The sequence below is a fragment of the Crocuta crocuta genome, unplaced genomic scaffold, assembly GCF_008692635.1.
Source record: "Crocuta crocuta isolate KB4526 unplaced genomic scaffold, BGI_CrCroc_1.0 scaffold72, whole genome shotgun sequence".
Classification (NCBI taxonomy): Eukaryota; Metazoa; Chordata; class Mammalia; order Carnivora; family Hyaenidae; genus Crocuta; species Crocuta crocuta.
The window spans coordinates 2038354-2060307 of NW_027529427.1; the positions used below are offsets into that span (position 1 = coordinate 2038354).

The 21954-nt window shown below is 46.9% G+C and overlaps 1 protein-coding gene and 1 long non-coding RNA gene across 4 annotated transcripts in view; one reads left to right on the forward strand and one right to left on the reverse strand.

Moving 5' to 3' along the window:
* The first annotated feature begins 11103 nt into the window (after positions 1–11103).
* C1RL (complement C1r subcomponent like) overlaps positions 11104–21954 on the forward strand; it is a 13277-nt gene continuing 2426 nt past the window's right edge. Inside the window, exons 1-5 of one of the 3 annotated variants that reach the window (XM_077759072.1) lie at positions 11104–11228; positions 11864–12092; positions 18041–18230; positions 20043–20156; positions 20292–20366. In XM_077759072.1, the coding sequence (XP_077615198.1) occupies positions 11143–11228; positions 11864–12092; positions 18041–18230; positions 20043–20156; positions 20292–20366 (694 nt within the window). In that variant the 5' untranslated portion in view covers positions 11104–11142. The remainder of the gene's footprint in view (positions 11229–11863; positions 12093–18040; positions 18231–20042; positions 20157–20291; positions 20367–21954) is intronic. The other 2 variants (XM_077759070.1, XM_077759071.1) reach the window with 2 other exon arrangements.
* The window catches only part of LOC144227462 (uncharacterized), a 6281-nt gene continuing 4062 nt past the window's right edge, over positions 19736–21954 (reverse strand). Inside the window, exon 3 of the long non-coding RNA XR_013333933.1 lies at positions 19736–20427. This is a non-coding gene — a long non-coding RNA (uncharacterized LOC144227462). The remainder of the gene's footprint in view (positions 20428–21954) is intronic.

Genomic DNA, 21954 nt, shown 5'->3' on the forward strand with positions numbered 1-21954 from the left:
TTCCACTCAGAGTCCCCCTTAGGATCTCCTGCAACACTTGTTTAGTGGTCACAAATGCCTTTAGTTTGTCTGAGAAAGCCTGTCTTTCTATTCTGAATGACACCGTTGCTGGATAAAGGGTTCTTGGCTGCATATTTTTCCTATTCAGCACGGTATATTTCCTGCTACTCCCATCTGGCCTGCCAAGTTTTAGTGGACATGTCTGCTGCTGCCCTTACGTGTCTACCCTCGTAGGTTAAGGCTCATTTGTCCCTGACTGCTTTCGGAATTCTCTCTTTACTTTTGTATTTTGCCAATTTCACTATGATATGTCATGGTGTTGACCTGTTTTGTTGATTTTATTACTTTTTAAATTTTTTAATGTTTTATTTATTTCTGAGAAAGAGAGAGACAGCGTGAGCAGGGGACGGTCAGAGAGAGAGGGAGACACAGAATCTGAAACAGGCTCCAGGCTCTGAGCTGTCAGCACAGAGTCCGACACGGAGCTCGAACCCACGAACCGTGAGATCATGACCTGAGCCGAAGTCGGATGCTCAACTGACTGAGCCACCCAGGCACCCCCTGTTTTTGTTGATTTTAAAGGGAGTTCTCTGTGCCCTGTAGACTTGGATGCCTGTTTCTTTCCCCAGATTAAGGAAATTCTTGGTTATAATTTGTTCAAATAAGCATTCTGCCCCTTTCTCTGGCTCTTCTTCCAGAATTCATATGATAAGGATATTATTTCATTTTATGGAATCACTTAGTTCTCTAATTCTCCTCTTGTGATCTAGTAATTGCCTTTCCCTCTTTTTTTCAGCTTCATTATTTCCCATAATTTTATCCTCTATTTCACCTATTCTCTCTTCTGCTTCTCCATCCTTGCTATCACTATATCTAGTTTCTTTTGCATCTCAGTTATAGCATTTTTTAATTTATCATCACTAGCTCTTAGGTCTTTGATCTCTGCAGCAAGAGATTCTCTGGTGTCTTCTATGCTTTTTTCAAGACCACTATTTGTCTTATATCTGTTATTCTAATTTCTTGTTCAGATATATTGCTTATATCTGTTTTGAGCAATTCAAAACAGAGAACATTTTAAACACAAGGAGACACAAATACATGTCCCGTTAGTTGTCAGAGGATGATGTCTCCATGCCTCATGTGGCCTCTGCTAACTCCATGGTACTCTCATAAGATAAAAGCAAATAATATCTTAGAATTAAAGTAATTTTGACCTCACAACCCCCATGAAAGGATATCAGGGATCCTCAGAGCTTGTCAGACCACAGGTAGAGTAGAGAGCCACTGCCCCAGAGAGAATTTCTTCTTCATGTCCTTAGCTTTTCCATCTCCTTAGAATTTATATTGCATGAAGACACCCAGGAACCGTAGTCCACCTCTATCCATTATGCTATGATTTTCATGTATGTTACATCTTCATATGTTATAAAAACCTTGATACAATGTTATAATTTTTTGCTTTCAACAGGTATATACATTTTTAACTTAAGAATAAAAAATAGATTTTATATTTAGCTACAAACTTACCATTTCTCTTTATTGAAACTTGCAGCTCTATCTTCCACCTGGATTCCTTTCCCTTCCCCTTCTGCCCTAGGTGCTCTCTCGCGCTCTCTCTCTCTCTCTCTCATGTCTCATCCTGTATGTCTGCTGACGACAAATTCTCCAAGTTTTTTTTTATCTGAGAATGGTTTTATTTCATCTTCATTCTGGAAAAATATTTTCACTGGAAAGGCAATTCTGAGTTGATGATTTTTTTTCTCCCAGAATTTTAAAGATGTTGTTCCACTGACTTCTAGTCTGCATTGTTTTTGATGAGAAAACAGTGACATTGGAAATGTTATCCTCTGTGTGCAGTGTGTCTTTTTTGCTCTGGGTGCATTCAACATTTTCTCTTTATCTGTGGCTTTTAGCAGTTTGACTATGATCTGCCTACATGTGCTTTTTGCGTGTTTTTAATTTTCCAGTCTGCTTTGAGTTTACCAAGCTTCTTGAATCTAAAAATGTTTTGATTTTTTTTTCACCAAAGTTGGGAAATTTCCAGCGTATTTCTTTGAATATTTTTTTCTGCCTCATTCTTTCCTCTCCTTCTGGGACTCAAGAACACATATAGCAGAGGGTGTTTGTTTTTTGTGGTCCCACAGATCCCTGAGTTTCTGCTCATTTAAAAATATTTTTTCTGCTCTTTAGCTTGGATCATTTCTATTTATCTATCTACAAGCTCACTGACTCTTTCTTCTTCCATCGCCACTCTTGTATTAAGCCCCTCCAATGATTTTTTTAAAATTTCATATAATATTGCATCTTTTGATTCTAAAATTTGCATTTGGTTCCTTTTTAAAGTTTATATTTCTCTGCTTATCTATCTTTTTTGCCTATCTTTTTTCTTTACTGTGAGCATATTCCTCTTTGCATCTTTGGGCGCCAGCAGCCTTGTGTACTGGTTCCAGCATCTAGGTCACCCTGGGAGATGCTCTCTGTTGTCTTTTCTCTCGAGTGTTTGTGTTTTCCCAGTTCTTCATATTTGGAGTAATTTTGGATTGTATCTTGGACATGATGATAATACATTTTAAAGACTGTGGCTTCTGTGATGCTCTTCCAAAGAGTATTGACTTTTTTTTCCCAAGTAGGCAGTTAACTTGGCTTAATTCAAACTGCAGACCTCCTTGACAGAGCAGTAGTTCAAGTTGAATTCTTTCCATCGTAGCCAGGCTTCCTGGAGCCTGACCCATGCATTAATTGTTTAAGGATACAAGGTAGGAATCTCTGAGAACTCAAGTAGGTGACAACCTGATTATGAGCCAGACATCACACAATGAGAGAACAACCCACTGTCAAACCAGGAGCTCAGGGAGGTGGTTCAAAGGCTCAGTGCTATAGTCCCACAGCCAATCCCAACACTTGTGCCCCTAGAGAGAGCAAGGGAAGCAGAAGTGTCTCATGATGATGAAATTAAGAAAAGACCGCTAGCTTTCCCTCGGACGTGTTCCCCTCCCCAGGGCTCCAGAGCCCAAGTTGGCTCCAATGCCAACTCCTGGCACTCTTTCTGTGTCCCCACTCCTGGCTGTGAACAAGGGAGCATCCCCACACAGCACCAGCCCTGAAGAGCCCCTGGATTGTGTTGATGCCATAATTGTTTGGGCAACCACTTCTGCTTCTCCTGCCAGGCTACAGCTTACAGAGCAACAGCCACTTCTATCTCTCTTCCAGCCAGAGAGGGGCCCCCAGTGCAGGAGAGATGGTCCTAAAAGTAGGGTGGAGGCAAGCTACCCAGCCCCAGCCCCACATGGGCCTGTAGCTACGAGCTGCACAGAGAACCATCAGGCTCCTTCTCCAGTCCCAAGTCCCTGGAGGCTTTGTCCCCTGACCCCAACACTCACTGCAGCCACACCGCCTCTGTGGGACCAGGGCAGGCCTTTATAGTCAAAGGATTAGATTTTTCAAAACAAGAACCATGTCCAGGCTCCAAACCACTCAAGGCATCAGCTGCAGTGTGGCCACTGCCTCTTCACACTCTTAGCTCCCTGCCTCTTTCCCACCCAGCCTCCACCCAGCACTTGAACCCCTGTCCACTGGAGGAAATGATCCTGGTTCCTCCAGAACTTGCCCAGTGTTAAAATGGAAAGGCCCACATCCCAAGAAAGGCCTCAGTCCCAGACAAGTCCGAAGAGTTGGTCATCCAACATGCCTTGGAGTTTTCTTTTAAGGCCTTTCTCTTCCTCTCCTCCATCTCCTCATCTTTCTCTTCCACTCCTCATCTCTGAGAAAGTGTTCTCTGATGGGTTAACCTAGGGACTCTGGTATTTGACCCTCTTAGAATGGAGTACAAGCTTAGGAGCACAGTACAATCCTGCCCATCACAGATGATCAAAGAGAATAGGGAATGATGCTCTGAAGGGAAACTAGGGTGGACTCCCAGCTCTGACTGGAGCCTTATCTGGTTTCTTCCCACCAGATGGGTCATAGACTGGGACCGCTATTCATCCCTGTGGATGTGTCTCTGGCTTCTCAGATGCTCCATGTGACCCTAAGAGTTATTATAGAAGAGGGCAGGTTTCAGTGCTCCCAGGAAAGGGGAGAAATCCTGGCCAGAGGGGCCTACTCCTCAAAAGATGGATATGGAAGACTATTCTCAGTTGTGGTAGGTGTGGGATATGAAAGATAGGTAGACTTAATACCAGGACTGTGCCTGGGAAATTGTGTCTGTCTTGGCCATCACTCTCCTGCCATCCTTCTCAGAGCCATGAACTGTAGCTCTCCTGAACCTTTCCAGCTTGGGAAAACCAAAGATCCAGATCCTGATTGGGTCTGTAACTTGCTACATTTGTGAGAAGATACATTACTGCATGCAAAATGGAAGAAATAATGGATTCTTCTATGAAAGGTGTGTGGGGGCGACTGACTGGCTCAGTTAGTTAAACGTCCAACTTCGGCTCAGGTCATGATGTCATGGTTGGTGGGTTTGAGCCCCACATCGGGCTCTGTGCTGACAGCTCAGAGCCTGGAGTCCGCTTTGGATCCTGTGTCTCCCTCTTTCTCTCTGCCTTCCCCCACTCATGCTCTCTCTCTCTCTCTCTCAAAAATAAATACACATTTTTAAAATTTTTTAATAAAATAAATAAATAAACATTTTTTAAAAACTTAATGGTGTGTGTGTGTTTAGAATGTAGGACCAAATGGAATGTAAGAGTTTCCATACATTCCACATACCTACAATACCTGCCACATAGGAGACGTTCAAGAAATATTGGTTGAGGGGCACCTGGGTGGCTCAGTCAGTTAAGCGTCCAACTTCGGCTCAGGTCATGATCTCGCAGTTCGTTGGTTCGAGCCCTGCATTGGGCTCTGTGCTGACAGCTCAGAGCCTGGAACCTGCTTCAGATTCTGTGTCTCCCTCTCCCTCTGACCCTCCTCTGCTAGCTCTCTCTCTGTGTGTCTCAAAGATAAAAAAAAGAAATGAAATATTGGTTGAATAAATGAATGTGTGTACATGGGCATGTCTCAGGATCTGAATGGTAAGTTCTTTTTTTTTTTTTAAGTTCACTTATTTTGAGAGAGAGAGAGAGAGTGCATGCAAGCAAGGGAGGATCCAAGAGAGGAGAGAGAGAATCCAAAGCAGGCTCCACGCTGTCAGCTCAGAGCCCAACACAGGGCTCGAACTCATAAACCATGAGATCATGACCTGAGCCGAAACCAAGAATTGGATGCTTAACCAACTGAGCTACCCAGGCGCCCCTGAATGGTAAGTTCTTTTTAGGCCTGGGAGAAAAATGGAGTTGGGGCAGATATTCTCCCATTCATATGAGGAATTCCCTCTACAGTAATCCCCAAATTCCAAATGAATTATTTCATTGAGTGATCTGTGGGCAAAAGGCCTCAGTCAAACCCCCGCTCTCTGATGACTAATTGTTTCTGACAGAGCAGCCTATACCACTCCTAACGAACAGATTGAAGCACAATACTACTCCATCATAATGTTTTCCTCACTCCAAACACATTGAAAATCTCTTTCACGATCTTTTTTTTTCTTTTCCTGTTTTGAGGACTCCTCCCCCCCCCACTTCCATCCACTTTGGCAGGGTGGAAGCAGAAGGGGTTTTGGGGGGACATTTCCAGCCTCTTTCTCACGATGAGTTCTTAGGAGCTAGTAGACAGACCTCAGAACTTTGGGGCAAAACCATCCCCTAATACCTTTCAGGGCTGAGTACATTAAGATGACATTTTTTAAAGTATTAAACAAAAAGGAAGGCTCTGATTCTGGCAGAGAGGGAGGGAGCAGAGGTATGTTATTGAGCACATTCCCCACGTGTTATTCCAGGGAACTATCGTGTTGCTCATGAAAACAGGCTGACTGACGCAGTGGGCATGGAGCTGCCAGAAAGTGCTCCAGGTAACCAGAGCTCAGCCCGGGGTAGTGACCACAGTGACAGGTGACAGTGAGTGGGGCTGGGGAGAGGGAGGTCTCATGAAGCATAGTCAGCATACTGAAGTAGTTGCAAAGCACTTTGCACTAGGATGAGCATATAGCTTATTATCCAAAGCAGGATTCCTTTGAAAGAGAAGGAGGGTGCTATTAATAATCACACCAGAGCAACCAGTATAAACTGGGACTGTTCCAACCAAACTGGGACATATCCTCTCCCAATAGATGACCCTAAAGAGTGTTCTGGAAGATTGGATAAAGTTAGTCCACCAAAGCTACAGAGAGAGAGAGAAAGAGAGTTAATACCCTGGTGGGTAAAGCACTAAAAATCTTTAAAAAAAATTTTTTAATATTTTATTTATTTCTGAGAGAGGGAAAGAGAGAGAGAGAGAGAGGGAGAGACAGAGAGAGAGACCGTGATCAGGGGAGGGTCAGAGAGAGAGAGGGAGACACAGAATCTGAAGCAGGTTCCAGGCTCTGAGCTATCAGCACAGAGCCCAACGTGGGGCTCAAACCCACGAACTGTGAGATCATGAACTGAGCCGCAGTCAGACGTTTAACTGACTGAGCCATCCAGGCGCCCCAACACTAACAATCTTATTGGGCCTGTCAGACTCACTCAGGGAGCTGATGACCATCATGGGGAGGTAGGAACACTCTTGCGCCTAAGAATTTCTTTGAATAAAGTGAATCAGGGTGGGTGAAAATAAATGCTAAACTGGCCAGTATTGTTAGGGCTGATAGGTGGTTGGATGGGTATATGAGGAAGGAGTGGCTATAGTGAAGCATGATCAAAAGAATATGACAAAGAACATCAGAGACAAAGAACACAAGACCCGGCCCCTAAAGCCTTAAGATGCAGTGGCTGGTTGGGTACCCCTTCCTCCCCGGGCAGATCCCTGGGGGCTCAGTCCATTGTCCCTCTTATCAAGGGCAGTTCCTGCAGGTCCAGCTTTTTACCTGCAGGGGGCAGAAGAAGGCTTCCTCTTCTGGGAATCCATTTGCTTCCTTCTGCTGCAATTGGCAGAAAGTGGCCCAACCTGGACGTCTGAGGCCCATCATGCTTCCTGCCCATGGGCCAAGCAGGCCACAGTCACATGCCTTACATGCTCTGACATCCAATCAGAAGGCAGGACCCCAGACGCTGGCTGTCTCTCAAGATTTCCACTTCAAGGCCAGGTGGAAGGAACAGCGCCCGCCAGGAACTGAGGAATCCACAGAGGTGAATTCTACTCACCTTCACCTGAGTCTTCCTCTCTCCACTATGAGTTGGCATCCTGGGTCTTCACATGGCCATTGCTTTTCTCCTCAGACCACCTGGTCTGGGGAGTAATTAACAGAGAACCAGGAGCATAAAGAAATAGAAATCGTCTTTGAAATAGAGAAGTTTTTAAAAATGAACGACGAGCATGGTCCCCACAGAACTTTCCTTCAGCTTCTCCTTCAAGTTAAGTCTGGGTGTTGGTGAGTAAGAGTCTTCCTGATCTCAGATATCCAGCCTCAATTGGGGAAAAAATGATCTCCAATATTTTAGCTAGTCCTGAGCCAGGTAGTAAGTCGTGTTACTCTAGAGATTATTTTAACAGTCATGCTGGGAATTACTATATTTCCAGTGACCTTCTGTCCCTCCCGCTCCTTCAGGCCACAGCCCTCCCTGGGCCGAACCCTCTCCTTTGTCCTGAGTAAATGGACCCATCTCCCCATTGCAGATGAAAACCAGAATGTATTTCATATTCTGTTTGTTAACTTTCTCTTTGGTACATTTTAAGCTTCTCAGGACTGCTTTCTTTGCCCCCTCTAAACACCCTAAAATGAAATTCTGGTGCCTGGTTTTAAAAAGTCAGCCCCTCAAATACCAACAAAATAAATCTCACCAAGATGGGGAGCACACATTCCCTCTTATCCCACAGTTGCAGAAAATCAGACACGATTCTGCTTCATAGAGTCGATTCTGATAAAGTGGTAAATCAAGAACATTCAGTCCCACTGGTGTGAAAACATGCAATCCTGTTCTATGTTATATTTATATCATCTTTAGAAGTGTAATTTGTGCAAAGGAATCTTTTAAGACATTCAGCCACCAGCAATTATTGCTATATGACCAATAGAATGTAATCTATAAACCCGACAATTCTGCAACTCTGGCAGGCCATTGATAACTTATTACTCTGAAAACAATACTGAAATTAACCTTTTCCATTTTCAAAAGGCATAAATTCTTGTGAGACTGTTGTTTGTTTGTTAGACCTTTGGGACTCTCTTGTCCTTTCAAGCATGAAGGTAAAATCCCATTTCTTGTATGACTTTCTTTTTCAAAGAGTTTTAGGGTCTGTGATAATTTGAGGAGCGCCTGGGTGGCTCAGCTGGTTGAGCATCTGACTCTTGATTTCAGCTCAGGTTATGATCTCTTGGTTCATGGGTTCGAGCCCCAAGTTGGGCTCTGCACTGATGGTGTGGAGCCTGCTTGAGATTCTCTCTCTCTACGTTTCTCTCTGCCTCTCTCCCACTCGTGTTCTCTTTGTCTCTCTCAAAATAACTAAATAAACTTAAAAAATTATCACAGGCCTTTATTTATTTATTTAAACGTTTATTTCTTTTTGAGGCAGAGAGAGACAGAGCGTGAGCAGGGGAGGGTCAGAGAGAGAGGGAGACACGGAATCCAAAGCAGGCTCCAGACTCTGAGCTAGCTGTCAGCACACAGCCCAACGCAGGGCTCGAACTCATGAACCACGAGATCATAACCTGAGTGGAAGTCGGACGCTTAACCGACTAAGCCCCCCAGGCACCCCTATCACAGACCTTAAAAAAATTTTTTTTTTAGTTCTCTGGGTTGAGCACAAGCAAGAGAAGGGCAGAGAGGGAGGGAGATAGAGAATCCCAAGCAGGTTCTGCACTGTTAGCACGGAGCCGACACAGGGCTTGATCCTGCAAACTACGAGATCAGCACCTGAGCTGAAATCAAGAGCTGGACGCTTAACCAACTGAGCCACCCAGGTGCCCCAAGGGTCTGTGGTCATTGGAATTAACAAGATGAATCCTTGCCCTGTGATCTACCAGGAAAGATAGGATTCAGCCTTGGGGGAAGAGCTGGAAAAAGAAAGAGGGGAAAGCAGCCTAACCCCGAGTTTAATTAACTTGAGGGGATTTGGAATTTGTGACCCACAGCACCCCTTCTGTGGGGGGTGATATAAGGTGATATTTGGGGTCACCTTCTCCCCTGCGTCCTTATTACTTGGGAACCAATACAAATTCCCAAGTTCAACAGGAAGTTAGTTGCCTTCTCGAGTCAAAGGCTCCCCAGGAAGAGGGGGTGACATGAGGCTCAGAGGAAAGGAAGCTGCCAGAGCTAAACCTTGGATCTGGGAGGAGGATCAAAGCAAGAACACAAAGGCCTGGAGGAAGGGAGGAGAGCAGTGGAGGTGAGGGACAAATAAAGGAAGAAGTAACAAGAAGGAGGAGTACACATGACCATGGACCTGAGCGGTGTGCATGGGCCCAAATTAGAGATTCCTTCTGAAATGGGGGTGAGAGGGATTGCCAACCAAGCTCCCCCTTGGACTAAGGACGGCAGAGGAATGCTCCAGGAACCCAGAGGGATGACCCAGAAGGAGCCTGGTCATGTGGGATGACCCAGGAAAGCCTGAAAGGAGCTGCTGCTTATTGCTCTCACAGGATTACAAAATATTACAGAGGCATACCATTTTTAGTATGTTTTGTATCTTTACATTTTTCTCACTCTGCTATTAGATGACTGTGTTACAGCCCTGTGTGTTTTGTTGCCTGGCAGGGGGGTGGGGGGGGAGAAGTATCCCGCAAAAGAAGGGGAAGCAAGAAAAGTCAGGTCCCCAAGACTGGTAGCCGAAAAGTACTTGGCAAAGGGACAGTGGGGCTGGAGGAAGGGGGATCTGAGGGTTAGCATGGAAGAGAAAGGCAAGAAGCTGGCTACGAGACTTTCCACCCACAGAGTCAAGATTCAACCCCACGGCTAGGCAGTGTGTTAGCCATCAGGGATGGTGAGCCAAGTAGCCACAGTCCCTGCCTCAATGGAGCCTCCTAGCTGGCCTAATGCACGGCTTGGGAGTGTCCCTAAGGGTTTCTGGAGAGCCTCTTGAAAGAAGAGTGGACCAAGAGCACTGGAGTGGAGAGGAGCCATTCTCAAAATGGCGGCCTTTGCAGCTAGCAGAACAGGGAGAGAGACTAAGGAAAACTATTCGACAAAGCCATCACGTGTTGTAACTCTGAACCCCAAAGGTGTGCAGGCGTGCCTAGATGGGGCAGACGCACACACGGGTGTGCCCTACATGGAGCTGGAGTCCATGCCCAGCATGTGACCCTGCTGCAGATTCACCCCACAGCTGCCTGCCCCAACCCATCATCTCCTCTCCTTTCAGATCACAGCGGGGCTGCTCTGAGCTGGCTCTGAAGGCAGCAGGGCTCCCCACCAGGCAGCCCTCCCTGGTCAGAGGGAGTCTGTGTCCTTCACATACTGACCTTCCCCATACCTGCCTCCTTTGGGGACAGGAGCATTGACCCCCAAAAGTGCTTCCCGATCCTGCTGAGCCTTGGGGGAGTGTCCCTCCTGGAGGCACAGGAAGACAGCCTCTTCCCCCAGCCATGGCCTCTGGCGTCTGTCTAAAGAAGCTCAAGTCTGGGCCTGACCCCAGACCTGCCCCAGCCTGACCCGGCTGGACAAGCAGCTGCTAGGGCTTGTGGGCGGGATTCAAAAGACAACCTCAGCAAGTGCCCCCACCCATCCTGGATGAGGAGAGAGGAGGAAGGAGAAGCTCAAGTTCATGGATCGCAAACTTCAGTTTCTACAAGAGGCAGTCTGGTAACATAAATAAGTGGAAAGGTCAGGGAGGGAGAGATATGGCCCATTAAAGGTGACAGCCTTAACTCACAAGGAGCCATCCTACCGTGTGATACGTGCATGAGGCAAAAGTTAGTTTTAAAGAGTACACAAGAGTCAAGGGTCAGCGCCTTGCCCATCCCTCACGCCTCCCGAGGGCAAATCGTGGTCTGGGAGACGGTTTTTCCTCTGAATTGTGGTGGCCAAACTATTCCTGAATCAGACAGCAGGTGGCGCTCAGCCCAGAGAATTAGAAAAAAAGGAACTGTGGCGAATTACTTAACTCATTTCCAGTAACTTCTCCCTCCTCCCCCACAGGGCCTTCCCCAGCCCCACCTCCTGTTCTCAGGCGTGGGCCAAGTCCTCCCCGATGTCCAGTTCCAGATGGCTGGTCTCAGAGTGGGGAAACTACCTCTGGAGAAGCCCCCGCTCCACAAGCTGCTGGGCAAGATGTGAGTGTGCTGGTGCAGAGGCCTGGAGGAGAGGAAAATGGCGGGGGTGGGGCCGGAGGGACCCAGGACATGCACACACACACACGCGCGCGCACACACACATACACACGCACACACACTCACACTCGCCTGCGCGCGTACACACACACACACACACACACACACACAGAGCCAGTTAATGCCCAAGGGAGCTGGAATTTGCCTCTAGGCTCTAACAGGCTTTCCCAGCCTTCTCGTCTGAGCCAGGAAACTCACATATTTAAATGCCCCTCCTCCCCACCACCGTTGCCCCCTCAGATCCCAGGGTGGGGCTGGGATTTGCTGAAGCAGAGAACAGCCCCCTACTTTGATAGAGACTCTCCGGGGAGCTGAGCAATGGTGGAAAACTTGCAGTCCACGCTCAGGCTGGCTAGGAGGCCGAAGGAATCTGGGTGAGGAGGGGCAATGAGGGAGTAGCCAGCAGGTACCCGGGCCTCAAGGGCTGAGGCCACAGCTGTTAATGCCTTTGCCGGCCCGATGCCTCGATGCCTCGCGATGTCTTAGCTTCTCCTGCCACCCACCCCCACCCCCCGCTCCTCATATTTCTGCAGGCCTCAGGCCACAGCTGTGTGGCCACATCTTGCTCTCCCCCTCCCACAGGTGGTGGCTGCTCCTCTGGGGAGTCCTCCAGGCTTGCCCCACGCAGGGCTCCGTGCTCCTGGCCAAGCAGCTAGCCCAGCAGCTGACATCCCCGGGTTATCCAGAGCCATATGTCAAAGGCCAGGAGAGCAGCACTGACATTGAGGCTCCAGAGGGCTTCGCCGTGAGGCTTGTCTTCCAGGACTTTGACCTGGAGCCATCCCAGGACTGTGAGCAGGACTCTGTCACAGTGAGCTGTGGGGGGGTCCCAGGGGGACTCTGGGGAGGAAGCCTCCCAGCCTGGAGCCCAGAGGCAGGGGGACATGGCTGTGCCCTGAATGGCAAGGGATGGCTGAAGAGTCCGAGTCAGGGTACGGGCACCTTCCCTGGAGGCTAGGAGCTGCCCCAGGGCACAGGCTGCCACCAGCGGCCCATCCCTACCCGCGCTCTGGCATGGGCCCCACAGAGCAAGAGAGAGGGCAGCAGGGCAGGACATGCCTTCGGAAGTCATACAGAGGGACGCACAGACACTGCAACACCCTTGAGGAAAAGAGCAAGGACTCACACATCAGTCGTTCACATCCCATCAGACCAGGCAGCTGGGCGTAGATAATAACAGCAGATGAGGTGACTGGTCAAGTTACAGAATAAGAACACTTTAAACACAGCACTTTACCTTATCCTTTGGGTTAAATTTTATTCATATCGAACTAATACATGCACATAGTTGTTCTAAAAAATGAATATGGAATAAGGCTTATCGGGAAAACAGCTGTCTCCAGCCTCCTTCCCAGCCCCACTGCCCCTCGCGGGAAGCATGTAGCTGCTCCGTCTGGCATTTACTCCCATGGGTATAAATAGCACGCTTATTATGTTACTTTTTTGCATCTGATCACTTAATGTCTGAGTCTAGAAGATGAGGACTCGATTTCCCTCTCTTAGAACTTCACATTCCCCCACCCTCATCCCTGTCTACCACTATTAGCATTTCTAGTTAATTCTATATTCATTTGCAATCTCATGACTAAAGTATTCACTTCAGGGGCGTCCGGGCGGCTCAGTCTGTTAAGCGGTTAAGCGTCCGACTTCAGCTCAGGTCATGATCTCATAGTTTGTGAGTTCGAGCCCCGCATAGGGCGCTGCTGACAGCTTAGAGCCTGGAGCTGCTTCAGATTCTGTGTCTCCCTCTCTCTCTGCCCCTCCCCTGCTCACACTCTGTCTCTCTCTGTCTCTCAGCAGTAAATAAATGTTTTAAAAAATCTTTTTAATTAAGAAAATAAACATTAAAAAGTTTTTAAATATTCACTTCCGAGCACGTGGTGTACCATAATTCTATGTCCTTGCTTCTCCAACTTTTTGGTCTCCCAGGAGTCGGTAGCCACATGGAATTTTAGGGGTTTTCTGTTTGTTTTCGTTTTGATTTTTAATGTGCTTAGTTCTGTCTGTAAGTAATCTCCCAGCCTCTTAGCCAGGATGGTAAATCTCCTCTCTACATAATGGGCATAATCAACTACAGATCTCAATCTCTAGTCCTCCTTTGTACTGGGGGCATCCCATCTGAAGCGCTCCTGATGGTCTATCTCCTCAGTCTAAGTTCCCTGCTCTCTAGGGCCTCATGAATCTGGGAGTTCCCTCTGCCTCCTTCTGGGTGGTTCCTTTCCCTGTCATGTGTTGGAACTGAATCCCGCGTCATTCTCTTTCTTGGTTTAGTCCCCCCATTTTGGAGGAGCACATTCTGCACCAGAAAGGGCAAGAGAATACATTGTAAAGGATCATACATATCCCTGAATGTCCAGCTCTACCCTCACAGTTGATGGGCAATTGATATGGGTTACATTCTGGGTTAGAAGTCATTTCCTCTCGAAATTTGGATACTCTTGTCTACTTGCTCTCGTGTTGTTAAGTCTGGTACAATTATGATTCCTGATCCTTAGTTCTTTCTCTCTAGAACTTTTGGGACATTTTCCTTATTGCCAGTATTCTATCTTTTCATTCTGATGAGCCTTGATGTGAGTCTTTCTCTACTCATTGTACAGGGTTTTCTAACCTAGAGGCTTTTTATTATTTTTATTTATATATGTGTTTGTTCGCTTTATTTATTTAGTGTCAGGGGCAGCAGGAAAGGGCAGAGGGACAGAGAGAACCTTAAGCAGGCTCCACACCCAGTGTGGAGCCCAATGCAGGGCTTGATCTCACAACCATGAGATCATGACCTGAGCCAAAATCAAGAGTCCGTTGCTTAACTGACTGAGCCACACAGGTACCCTTAATGTAGAGACTTTATTTTTCTTTGTAAATTTTTATTTATTTTTGAGAGAGAGAGAGACTGAGTGTGAATGGGGGAGGGCCAGAGAGAGAGAGAGAGAGGGAGACACATAATCTGAAGCAGGCTCCAGGCTCTGAGCTGTCAGCACAGAGCCTGATGCAGGGCTCAAACTCACAAACCAGGAGATCATGACCTGAGCTGAAGTCTGAGCTTAACTATCTGAGCTATATAGGTGCCCTCTAATGTAGAGCCTTTTTAAATCTAGTCCTTCAATTCTGGGAATGCTCTTGGTTTTTTTGTTTTGTTTTGTTTTGTTTTTAACTGAAGTATAGTTGTCATATAATGTTATCTTAGTTTCAATTGTGTAACATATTGAATACACGATTATATACATTGCTCAGTGCCTATCCCAATAAGTGTAGTCACCATACAATGCTATTATAACCTTATTGATTATTGATCATATTCCCTATGCTGTACTTTTCTTCTCCATCACTTATTCATTTTTCTAGGTTTCTGTTTAAATTCTAGTTAGTCAACATACAGTGTAATATTAATTTCAGGTGTACAACAGAGTGATTCAGCACTTCATACAATATACCTTGTGCTCATCACAAGTGCCCTCCTTAATCCCCATCACCTATTTCACCCCTCACCCCACCCACCACTCAGGTATTCTTTTTAAAATAAGTTCCAGATGTCTGCTTTCTTTATTTTCTCTTTCTGGAACTCCTGTAATTGAGCCGTTATAAATTCTGGAGATTCTCTAATTTTGCTGATCCATTCTGTTCTGATTTCCATCTCTTTTTCTTTTTGTTCCACTTTCTGGGAGATTTCCTCATTTTAAATAACATTTTAATTAATTTGTTTTCTGCTAACATATTTTTTCTAAAAGCTCATTTTGTCTAAAACTCATTCTTCAAAACATGCCTTTTTATAGAATACTGTTCTTGTTTCATTGAGGCAAGATCTACTCCTTTCCTTCTACAGGGATTATTTTTAAACGTTCCTTCTGTTCCTTGTACTATCTCTGCTTCACCCAGGTTTGTTCTATTGTTCGTTTGTTTTGGTCTCTGCTTTCTTACAATATCTGGTAATCCATGGCTGTCCATTCATATTCAAGAGTGAAGTATTAACTGGCACTGGATGCTCTGTGTGGGTAGCTAAAATTTGTGCAGTGACAGGTTTGAACACAGAGTTATCAACAAGATGACCTATTTGTGCATTTGGGCGCCTCCCAGATATTAGCTTGTGGAAGTGTTTTCCTTGAAGACAGCCCATCTCAAATCAGAATCCTCTGGTCTCCAGCTCAGGGTTGCCGACATTCTGGCAAACAAGCCGAGAAGGGAATCTCGTTGTTTGTTACATAGACTTCCACCTAATCCCTCTCCTTTTAGTTGTGGCCTTCACCTCCTCTGTCCAGTGTGCTGGGGGATCCCAAGTCCAGGGTTCCTAGCTCATGCTCAGGTCTTCTGCCAGGGTGAGCCAGAGAGAGTCGTCTGGATGCACAGGGTGGGCTAAGGGACCCAGAGTTCCGAGGTTCCCCCACATAGGCTTTCCGTCAGCCCTCCCCCCATCCTTATCCTCAGGGGCTCCTAGTTACCCCAATTTCTGAAACTTCCCTGGGTTCTGTGATGAGACTCTACCAGCTCTGTGTTGGCTTCCATCTTTGCAGACTTATTGCTGTTTGTCCATCTCCATTCCATCTTCCAAAGTGTTAACATCTCTTCATCTGCTGTCATATCCGCTCTCTTTTCTGTCCTTGATCACATATACCATTTTATCCCATTACTGTCCTATTGGTGGGATTTGGGGTGAGAAAGGAGATCAATGGATATGTTTATTGCTTCATATTTAACTGGCAGTCAGGGCTATACTTCATTCCATTCAGCCTTTATCCACTGAGCACCTCCGTTGAGCCCTGCTCCTCTCAGTCATGGACAGTTGTAATCTTGGCCTGACTCCTCCTTTGTCAGTATACTGGAGTATACTGGAGGGCTTTCCAGCTCAAGAATAGGACTCTTCCCTCCTCTCTGCGTCCAGAGTAAATCACATAGACCCCTCAAATGCAGAACTCAACACCCTGTAGTTCAGTTCGGTTTTCACTTGTGAGCGTACTCAGCCAGCCTGTGGGCACCTCGGTAGCAGAACTGTGTGTTCTTATCTATACCCCCCGCAGCTAGCACAGTGTGTCTTACACATAGAACATAGTCAATAACTCTTTATTAAAGGAATAAATGAGGGGCGCCTGGCTGGCTCAGTTGGTTGAGAGTCTAAGTCTTGATTTTGGCTCAGGTCATGATCCCATGGTTCATGAGATCGAGTCCCGCATCGGGCTCCATGCTGTCAGTGTGGAGCCTGCTTGGGATCCTCTCTCTCTTCCTCTCTGTGTCCCTCCCCAGCTCGTATTCTCTCTCTCAAAGTAAATAAATAAACTTAAAAAAATAAAGGAATGAACAAAAGAATGAGTGAACCCCAAGCTTCTGGAGCACATGCAACAAAATGAATTTTGAATGAGCAGGTGTTTGGTGTCATCCTCACCACAGCCCCACGTGCAGATACTAGAGAGCAGTCACAGGGCGTGACATTGTCCTGGCCAGAAGAGGCCTCCTCACAGGTCATTTTATAGGAGGTCTCACTTTATAGGAAGAAACTGAGAGCTGGGGTGGTTAAGAAACCACCCACGTCACATGGGGAGTTGGGCAAAGTCTGGAATTTAACATAAGTCTGATGACTCTCAGTCGGGTGTTCATTCTGCATTGCCAGTTAGACTCTAAAGTGACTTTAGTTATCCAACAGCTCATAAGGAAGGGGAAGAAGAAAACCGGAGCATTTAACAACCAACTATGTCAGTAAAGGACTGTTTCCTAGGGTAAAATGCTTCTTCCCCAAGAGCTAAATCTCTTAAATACGGAACATTAATTTTGTTGATGTTCTAAGGACGGAAAAGTATTGGAACAAAACTTTCCTTTGTGCCAACTTCCATTCTGCTGCTGGACCATGAAGACATGGGCTGGATGGGGTCTTAAGGGAATTTGAGATTCGGGGACAATGAGGGAACAGAGAGCTAGCAAGAACTCAGGGTATGTGCGTCAATATGAAGGTTCAGAAATCAAATGAGAGGACCAGTGAGCTGTGCGCCCAGAACAGAGATGAGGCATGAAGCATGGGCGGGGGGACTCCTTCCAAGGTGCCCTTCCTTGGGTCGGGGAACCCACAGGAAGGGATTCGAGCAGGAGTGAGGCAGTCAGAAGGGACAGAAACAGACACAGCCAGCTTAAAGCATACATTCAGCAGCGATAGCCAGGGTGCACACGCTGTGTACATTCTGTGTCCACAGATTTCACACCTTCTCGGTGGCTGCATTTAAGTTTATGGTGTATTGGGGGAGGAACATTCCAAAGTAAGAAGAACAGGAAAGCTAGGAACCTGAGGGGCTCCTAGTCTTTGCAGAGGGTCTTATTGCCTCATAGATGTTGGTCACATGAAGTTATTCGAAGTGGAAGGTGAAGGGGGGAAGGAAGCCAGATAGAAAGGACTTACATCTGTAATATGTTGACTCAAGGCTGTGATGCCATATGTACCATTTGGAGCATCAGAGAGTCAGTGGTGAGCAAAATAGATGTAATTCCTGCCTTAGACTTTGTAATCCAGTGGACTGGAGAAATGCTGGGGTTCCCAAGGAGCTTCTTGAAAGTAGGTGACTATGGTGGGCTTTGAGGTAATTACCTAGGCTAAAGAAATACGCGAGGCATCTGGTCATGCATGAAACAACAGCAGTCAGTAATGGAACAGGGAGCTACTTGAGGAAATCTCCCTGAGGGACAGCTTCTGGGCCCCAGAGGTGTGCAGACCTTCTAGACTTCATGCCCAGGATGTGACTCTGTGGTGCAGATTCACCCCAAACCTGCCTGCCCACCCTCCCCTTTCAGATCACAGCCAGTGGGATGGATCCGAGCCGGTTCTGTGGGCAGCAGGGCTCCCCGCTGGGCAGCCCCCCTGGTCAGAGGGAGTTTGTGTCCCCTGGGACCCGATTGCGGCTGACTTTCCGAGCACCCGCCTCCTCTCAGGACAGGACCACCAGCCTCCACAGGGGCTTCCTGGCCTTCTACCAAGCTGTGGGTGAGTGTCCCCCCCAGGGGTGCAGCCTCTGCCCACAGCCATGGCCCCTGGTATCCTGAAGTGAGGGTGGAAACCTGAGTGACTGCTGAAGTGGGGAATCGGTGACCCCTCCCCACCCCAGCTGTGTCCCAATTCAAGGGGCAGCCGCTGCTCAGTTCCAGCACTTCTTTCCATGCAGACCTCTAGGCCAAAGGCTTGCAGATCACCTCATCCTTCAAGAGAAGACAAAAATTCCAGATTTGTTTTTAATGTTTATTTTTTAAGGAGTGAGACACAGAGCACCAGCAGGGGAGGGGCAGAGAGAGAGGGAGACACAGAATCTGAAGCAGGCTCCAGGCTCCAAGCTGTCAGTGTAGAGCCCGACGTGGGGCTCGAACTCATGAGCCATGAGATCATGACCTGAGCTGAAGTTGGACGCTTAACCAACTGAGCCACCCAGATGCCCCCAAAATTCCAGATTTTTAAGTGAAATTCTGGATTTTCAAATGGTAACTCAGATTTTGTGGAAAGATGATGCATGCACACAATGAATTTTTTAAATAACATAACATGGTAAATAAAAATAATATAATACGGTAATAATGTAAGAAATAAGTCTTCCTCAGATCTCTGGCCCTTAGTCCCTGGCTACCCTGTCCAGAAACAACCCTTTGTCCACTTCCCGGATATCCTTTTGAAGACATCTATGCCATTCAATTATACATATTCTTGCAGGGAAGGATTGCCTAATACAACGTCTTAAATTTAGTATTTATTTAAATACCACAAACATTGCTGCTAAGGGTACCCTTGTTTATACATCTTTGAGCACGTGTAAAAGGGTAAATTCTTAGAAGTGGACATGTTGGGTGAAAAAACATTTGCAATTTAAATCTTAGTATTGCTAGGGGCGCCTGGGTCGCTCAGTCGGCTAAGCGTCCAACTTCAGCTCAGGTCATGATCTCACAGCTCATGAGTTTGAGCCTCATGTCGGGCTCTACGCTGACAGCTTGGAGCCTGGAGCCTGCTTTGGATTCTGTGTCTCTCTCTTTCTCTGTCCTTCTCCCACTCATGCTCTGACTCTCTCTCTCACAAATAAATAAACACTAAAAATTTTTTTTAAATAAATCTTGGTATTGCTAAATTTCCCTCCAAAGAAGCCCTGCTAATATATACTGACCAGTGATGTCTGAAACTGCCTGTTTCCCTATACCTTGTTTACCATGGTTACTTTCAAATTTTTTATCTTTTTTTAATGTTTATTTATTTTTGAGAGAGATAGACAGAGCATGAGCAGGGGAGCAGGAGGGGCAGAGAGAGAGAGGGAGACATAGAATCGCAAGCAGACTCCAAGCTCCGAGCTGTCAGCAGGCAGAGCCCGACGCAGGGTTGAGATCATGACCTGAGCTTATGTCAGCCACCCAACCGACGGAGCCACACAGATGCCCCTATCATTTTTTACCATTAATAATCTGATCGGTGAAAAATAATTCAAATGTTCTAAAAAAAATTTTTTTAGCGTTTATTTTCAAGAGAGAGAGGGGGAGATGGAATGCAAGCAGGGGAGGGGCAGAAGAAGAGAGAGAGGGAGACACAGAATCTGAAGCAGGCTCCAGGCTCTGAGCTGTCAGCACAGAAACCGACATGGGGCTCAAACTCAACGAACCACGAGATCATGACCTGAGCCGAAATCGGACGCATAACCGACTGAGCCACCCAGGCGCCCCATTTCAAATGGTCTAAATAAAAGATTGTGCAAGTCAAACTAAATATGGCCGTGGGCCAGAATCGGGTTGCCAGTTTTAGGTCCTCATGGCCACTCTTTTCCTACAGACGTGAACCACAGGTGGCCAGGTGGGGGCCCTGAGGCCATCAGCACAGCTGGAGACAGCGCCTTGGAGACTCAGAGCCACCGCCAGGAGCCCTACTATCAGGCAGTGCCACCAGGTTAGCCCTCACCTGCTGGGGAATCAGCTCCTACTGGCCTCACTCCCCCCAAGAGGCTGGAGGCCTTCTGGGCACCTGCCACCCACCTCCCAATTCTGAGCCCGTTCCTTTGCCTCCCTTCACTTCCCTCCTCAGGGATGCTCACCTGCAGAAGCCAGGGTCCCCAGAAGGAGACACAGGACGTGGACGATCTTCCTCGCTGTGAACCTGGTGAGTAGAGACCTGCCCATCCTGTGGCCACTTCCCAAAGAAGCCTCGCTGTGCACGGCGCCTGTGGGAGCAGGACACGGGGGTAGGAAGGGAGAGAAAAGGGCAGAAGGTGCAGAGGAAAAGGGAGAGGCAAGGGTCTTGTCCCTTATTCTTCAGGATCAAGAGATAACTGAGAAAGGAGGGGGCCTGGGGGACTCAGTCGGTTGGGCGTCCGACTTCAGCTCAGGTCATGATCTCATGGTTCGTGGGTTCGAGCCCCGCGTTGGGCTCTGTGCTGACAGCTCAGAGCCTGGAGCCTGCTTTGGATTCTGTGTCTCCCTCTCTCTCTGCCCCTCCCCTGCTCCCACTCTGACTCTGTCTCTCTTTCTCTCAAAAAAATTTAAAACATTAAAAACTTATCAACAACAACAAAAGAGATAACTGAGAAAGGAAAAGCATGAAGGAAGTTCATCAGACGGGACAACGCAGGAGAAGAGGGGTCAAGAGAGTGGAAATAAGGGAAACCTCTCTCCGGATGGTCTGCTTTCAGCCTACATAGACAGGCTTTCTGTCCCCAAAGTAGCTCCCTACCTAGAAGACAACAGTGCCAGAAAGGTCACCATTTTTTTTAAAGACTTTTTATTAACATAAAATTTATGTACTGTAAAATTCACCATCTTAACCATTTTAAAATGTACAGTGCAGTAATTTTTAATACGTTCACAAGGTCCTGCCACCATATTCCCACTAATTCCAGAACTTTTCCATCCCCCCAAAAAGAAACCCCATACCTCCCTGTCCCCATCCCTTAGCAACCACTAATCTACTCTCTGTCTCTATGGATTTGCCTGTTCTGAACATTTTCTATAACAGGAGTCACACAGTATGTGGCCTTTTGTGTCTGGCTTCTTTTTTTTTTTTTTTAATGTTTATTTATGAGAGAGAGACAGAGAGACAGAGCGCAAGCAGGGGAAGGGAAGAGAGGGGGAAACACAGAATTGGAAGCAGGCTCCAGGCTCTGAGCTGTCAGCACAGAGCCTGATGCAGGGCTCAAACCCACAAACCGTGAGATCATGACCTGAGCCGAAGTCAAATGCTTCACCGACTGAGCCACCCAGGTACCCCTGTGTCTGGCTTCTTTTACTTAGCATCATGTTTTCAAGGTTCATCCATGTTGTAGCAGGCATCGGGATTCCATTCCTTTCGGTGGAATGGGAGTCCGTTGTCGTATGAATATACCACCTTTTGTTCACCTGTGCATCAAATCAACGACATTTGGGCTGTTTCCACATTTTGCCTTTTACGGATAATGCTGCTATGAGCATTCGTGTGCAAGTTTCTGAGTGAACATCTGTTTTCTGTTCCCTTGGGCATATCCCTGGGAGTGGAATTGCTAGGTCCCATCATACTTGTATGTTTAACTTGTTGAGGACTTGCCAGACTGTTTTCTGCTGTGGCTGCATCGTTTTACATTCCCACCAGCAATATACAAGGGTTCAAGTTCACTGGTTTTTGAAACCTACTTTTTTGAGTCGTAGCCTTGCCTTTCTCACCCAATCTGAATAAACTGGTCAGATTTCACTCCTGACCCTCAGAAAGTTCTTGGGCC